This window comes from Nomascus leucogenys, chromosome 15 (genome assembly GCF_006542625.1).
Source record: "Nomascus leucogenys isolate Asia chromosome 15, Asia_NLE_v1, whole genome shotgun sequence".
Classification (NCBI taxonomy): Eukaryota; Metazoa; Chordata; class Mammalia; order Primates; family Hylobatidae; genus Nomascus; species Nomascus leucogenys.
Window position 1 is genome coordinate 77,816,553 of NC_044395.1, and position 6,000 is coordinate 77,822,552.

Genomic DNA, 6,000 nt, shown 5'->3' on the forward strand with positions numbered 1-6,000 from the left:
CCTCTAACCTGTAAAACGAGAAACTATCCTTTGAGGGTCATGCACACATTATTCCGAGCAAATCAGGTGAGTCCTACCTGCCAACAGTGGGGAGATGTATCTGTTCACACCAATAAGAGAAGGCAAATTCCCTACTCAACTGTAAGCTCCTCACCACCAGGACCACATCTGTGTTGCTTGCTGGTGTACCTGTAGAGTCCAGCACAGCCCCAGACACAATGCAGGTACTCACTAAGTATTTAATGTATAAGTGCAGGAATCTTCCCTTCTTCTCAATGCCTATAGCATATTCTGCCTGTTGCAAGGAATGTCTGGCCAATGAGTGCCACACACCACCTGAGACAAGCAAGGACCTCCGTGACATCCAGGAGATGGGATCTAGAGGAAAAAAGTAAGCCTTGAAAACAAGGTGCATCTTCTCCTTGGAAGCTGGATGGAATTGAAATAGCGCCTCTGCCCGGCCGCCCCGTCTGGGAAGTGTGGAGCGCCTCTGCCCGGCCGCCCCGTCTGGGAAGTGAGGAGCGCCTCTGCCCGGCTGCCCTGTCTGGGAAGTGAGGAGCGCCTCTGCCCGGCCACCCATCGTCTGGGAAGTGAGGAGCGCCTCTGCCCGGCCGCCCCATCTGGGAAGTGAGGAGCGCCTCTGCCCGGCCGCCCTGTCTGGGAAGAAATGAGGAACACCTCTGCCCGGCCGCCCCATCTGGGAAGAAGTGAGGAGCGTCTCTGCCTGGCCGCCCGGTCTGAGAAGTGAGGAGCGCCTCTGCCCGGCCGCCCCGTCTGGGATGTGGGGAGCGCCTCTGCCCGACCGCCCCATCTGGGAGGTCTACCACGGAGGCCAGAAGCAATGTGGGGGCTGGACGTGGTGGCTCACGCCTGTGGTCCCGGCACTCTGGGGGGCCGAGGCGGGTTGATCACTTCGGGCTAGGAGTTCGAGACCAGTCTGGCCAACATGGCGAAACATATGAAAAATACAACAGACAAACCAACCAACCAACTCAGTGACAACAAAACAGGTCTACCCTGGAGTCATACTCTAATTTTTTCTATTTTCCTCCCTTTCTGATCCTTTATCCCACTTTCTTTTTCTTCCTCCTCCTTCTTCGTCAAATGGAGGATTGAGTTATTATCACTGATCCATATAAAGTCCCTCTCTCATTTATTTTAATTCCCACTCCCCATTTCTATTCCCCGTCTTCCCATGTGCAACCTTCCTAATATGTTTGATACGCATCTTTTTGTTTGTATGTATTTTTAGAAAATGTTTATTGTTTTTGTGTGCAAAAAAAAATTAATAAAAAAAAAAGAAATTAACTACAGAGATGTTTCAGTAGTAGGAAAGGGGCTACCTTCTGAAGAGAAGTGGTCAGTAGACAAAGTCTTCTGTTAAGAATGAGAGCAAAAGGAATTGTGTGTGACAAGTGTTTTGTAATGGTAGGTCTGCATTTTCTAGCAGCTCTTATGGAAGTTGGTAACTTCCCAAGCTAAAGGTTCTGATGGAGTCTCCATCCAGACTTAATAACAACAGGCACCCGTGTCTCCGGGATGCCTGAGGACTGAACTCAATGACCTCCCAAGAGCTTCTGACCTTCAGGATTCTATAAACAAATTCATTGTGAGCTGGAATTTGGGGAATCCACATATCCTGGCTCTTTTTACACAGCAGTTCTTTATCAATCTAGGAGACAAGACAATCTTTACCTTCCACTCACTCTCTTTACTAGTATTAACGCTTCCAAAGTCAGATTCCCAACCCCAGCCCCTGACTGTCATCTCCATGGACCACCAGCATCAAAATAACTTAGGAAGTGGCCTCTGACTATGACAGGAGTTGGACTTGATGAAGGGAACACCACGCAAAGGCAGCACAGGCCTTGAAGGCTGGCTAACCTGGGACGGCATCTTGGCTCTCCTAAGCTGTGTGTCTCTGGGCACTTCTTTGGGTCTCAGGTTCTTCATCTCTAAAATGGTGATGGTCTATCTCTCAGGATGATCCTATTAAATGAGATATGCATGTAATGCCTCCGGCACACAGCATACGTGCAAGGATGTCAGTTTCACCATAATTATAGCTTTCTAGCTTTAAATGTACTGTGGGATAATGATTCTAAGCTGAAAGTACTATAGAGATGAAATGATAAGTTTGGAATTTGCTTCAAAATAATCTAGGGGATGAAGGTGAAGGGACAGATAAAATAAAATTAGCCATGTTTTGGAAATTGTTGAAGATGGGCAATGAGTATATTGAATTTATTACCATATTTCTTTTTGTATATTTTAATTTTTTTCCATAATAAAAAGTTTAAAGGTGTAGATACTAAGGGAGGGAAATGCTGTAAAAATATAAATACTGAGAGTTTAAGATCATATTTGGTCTACGTGACTAAACAGAGGAAAAATGATTTGAAGAAGAAAAAAACCTTTAAAGCTAACATCTATTTGTTACTTTCCAAAACACAAACGTTTTCTTCAAATAGAACTGTCTCAGATGAATGGAAGGGGGCAGAGCCACCTGTGCACATTTCTTGCCTTTCTTTTTTGGGAAAACACATCCTGCTTGGGCTGTACATGTATTTTTATGTAGACAAGCCCTGGGTGGTAGAGCCCACCTGAGCACCTGAGAGCCCTGCTGAAACTGAGCTGAGGAGCAAGAAAGTTCCCATGTTAGGAAAAGAGAAGAGAAAGAACTCAGAATGTCCAGGGATGATGGGGATTACCAGCTCTCCTCTCTTCGGACTTTGGACTCTTATTTGAGGCTTCCCTGGGAGGCTGATTCAGCTCAGTCTGAGAGTACACCCCCTACCCCCACCCACACACACACACTACACACACACATTTTTTAAGAGATGGGGTCTAGGGCAGTATGTGATGGCTCATGCCTGTAATTCCAGCACTTTGGGAGACTGAGGCAGGAGGACTGCTTCAGCCCAGGAGTTTGAGACCAGCTTGGGCAACATGGCGAAACCCCATCTCTACAAAAAATACAAAAACAAGCTGGGTGTGGTAGTGCATGCCTGTAGTCCCAGCGACTTGGGTGGCTGAGGCAGGAGGACTGCTTGAGCCCAGGGAGGCCAAGGCTGCAGTGAGCCAAGATTGTGCCACTGCACTCCAGCCTGGATGACAAAGCCTGGGTGACAAAAAGACCCTGCCTCAAAAAAATATATATATATAGATAGATATGGGGTCTTGTTAGCCTTGAACTCCTGGGCTCAAATCCATCCTCCCACCTCAGCCTCCCAAGTGTCTGGTAATACAGCTGTGTGCCAGCTATATTTTCACCCAGATGAGTGGGTCCTCTTCAAACAGGGCTAATGTGCCAGAAGATGTATCAGGAGAAAGGGTTCATTCAGGGGAAAGGGAACTTTAAAGAGGCTCTGACAATACCCATCATAGCACATCCCTGTATCAACTCTCCTCTTCCATATCTTGCCACTGAAAGAAGTCTGAAGATTGAAAAATAAAATTCTTCTCATATTCCTGTTTGAATCAACCAACCCACTCACTCCAAGCCCCTCTGTCTCAGAGAAAACAGTCCAGCAAGTTTTGTTTTCAGCAAATGCCTTTAGTCTTCCATACTCTGCCCAGATAAGGAGAATACATAAAAATACTTACTCTTCTTGAAGAATGAATTCACTATTTTCCGGAGAAAACTGCCCTGTCACAGGATGCCTGAATGCTGTGGTCTGCTGGTTATGGCTAAAGAGAAAGAGAAATGATGGATGAGAATTCATGTGAACGGAAGGAGTACAGACACGACAGGTCAGTCAGCAATGTCTGGTGACCCTGGTCATCAAAGATTTCTCACGGGGGGAGAAATGTGGGCCTTTCCTCTGAGACACACTTAGTCTGTCAGAACCCCGCCAAACTAAGAAAAGCCCAAGAATTTCAAGCTCAGGTGCCAGAGCCCACCTACGAGACAGGGAGACTTCTAAGGAAGTCTTGGCTCCAAGAGAATACTGCATCTTGGAGAGACATTCCATGAAGTACTTACTCCAGCAAACTGAGACGATGAACAAAAAGTAACACTTTAAGACAGTACGAGCTAAAACAAGAATGAAGGAAAGCAGATGACACTTCCGACAGCTTCCAAATCCATGAATCTAGTGAAAGAATTCTAAGAATTAACCATCCACCCAGAAAAATCTATCTTCTGAAAATTCTCCCTACTACAAAATGTCTTCACTTCAATGATGGGATAGAAATATATGGGCATGTCTCTGCAACAGAACCTGCACAATTTCAGCACGGTGGAGTTTCTATCACCCTTTTGAAGTTAGGAAAGATCAGCTTCCACACCAAGCTGACAGACACAAACAAAGCGTGTAGGTGTTTTGTGCATCAACAAAGGCTGCTTGGTTCTTTGAAAGGGAGGAGGAGCTGGCTCTACAGACTGTTGGTTTGCTCCACAAATAAATTAAACTAACCCTCTTCTTTTAAAAACAAAATATGATTTATTTAAATGTCTTTCAAAATCATAGTAAATGTAGACTTTTTTTTTTTTTTTTTTTTAAGACAGAGTCTCTGTTACCCAGACTGGAGAGCGGTGGTGCAATCTCGGCTCACAGCAACTTCCGCCTCCTGGGTTCAAGGGATTCTCCTGCTTCAGCCTCCCGAGTAGCTGGAATTACAGGTGTGCACTACCACGCCTGGCTTATTTTTGTATTCTTACTAGAGATGAGCTTTCCCCATGTTGGCCAGGCTGGTCTCAAATCCCTGACCTCAAGTGATCCACCCACCTCAGCCTCCCAAAGTGCTGGGATTACAGGTGAGCCACCGTGCCCCACCTGTAGACATTTTTTAAAATGTAGAAAGTAAAAAGTCACCCATGACCTCTCTATGTGGAGATATACCCGGGTATGTTCCCCTTCCAAGTTTTAAATTTTCTTCTACTTAAAAAGAATCACTTTAGGCTATTGAGAGTGATTTTAGTGTATATAAAAATCTATCCTGCTTTTTCACATCCTATTAACATAGAAAAAGTCCTATATCATTAAGACTTCTTTATTTGACATAGCTGAATAATAGTCTTATCATATGAATGTAAACAAAAATTTTTTTGACAGGGTCCCGCTCTGTTGCCCAGGCGGGAGTGCAGTGGGGTGATCATGGCTTGCTGCAGGCTCAAACTCCTGGGCTCAAGTGATCCTCCCACCTCAGCCTCCGGAGTGGCTGGGACCACAGGTACATGCCACCATGCCCAGCTAAGTTTTGGGTTTTTTTGTAGAGATGAGATCTCACCATGTTGCATAGGCTGGTCTCAACCCTAGGCTCAAGTGATCCACCAGGCTTGCCTCCGGAAGTGTTAGGATTATGCCTGGCCAAATGTAATTTTTTTTCATACAACCACTCAGAAAGTTGTCTACTGGGCACCCATGTGCTAGGCACTCCTTTAGGTACTGGGGATAAAAGGTGAACAAAAAGTCCTTATCCCATGGTATTTACATTCTAGAAAGATTTATACTCTTCTAATGCTAGATATTTTAGGTGCCTCCCCCCCCCCACTATTATAATCTATATCTCTTTCAATATAATTTGAATTTTGCAATTCAAATTTTTCCTTGGGTTAAAGTCTCAAAGGTAGAATTACTGAATCAAAGAGCATGGTCATTTTTTAAGGTTCCTAATACAGACAGCTAAAATGCTTTCATAATCAACAGATCATCTCAGTTGGTATTGTTAAAATATTAGCCCGATCTCCAAATTGAGGACTAAGCGTCCCTAGAGATTACTATGTCTAAATCAGCATAGCACAAAGGTTATAAAAGAAAAACTCTCTAGGCCTACAGAGGTTTTTTTTACTCCACCCTAATGCCTGGTCAGAACCTCCAATGTCCAGGTGTCTGGGGTAACCTGGGCACTGAGGGTTAGAGCAGCCTGAACCCTAACAAGCCAAATGTGAAGCCAGCCATGAGGCCAGGCTATTCCTTAGTCCTGCAACTTTGTACTGCCTCACCATACTGTCACCCTTCCCAACCATAGCAAGCCTCTGAATTCCCTGCTCCTGGT

General features: G+C 45.0%; 1 protein-coding gene across 1 annotated transcript in view; it reads right to left on the reverse strand.

Annotated features, from left to right (window-relative positions):
* PLEKHA7 (pleckstrin homology domain containing A7) overlaps positions 1–3,757 on the reverse strand; it is a 94,959-nt gene extending 91,202 nt beyond the window's left edge. The window contains exon 1 of the mRNA XM_030829765.1: positions 3,607–3,757. Coding sequence (XP_030685625.1) covers positions 3,607–3,725 — 119 coding nt within the window. The 5' untranslated portion in view covers positions 3,726–3,757. The remainder of the gene's footprint in view (positions 1–3,606) is intronic.
* Between the last annotated feature and the right edge of the window lie 2,243 nt (positions 3,758–6,000).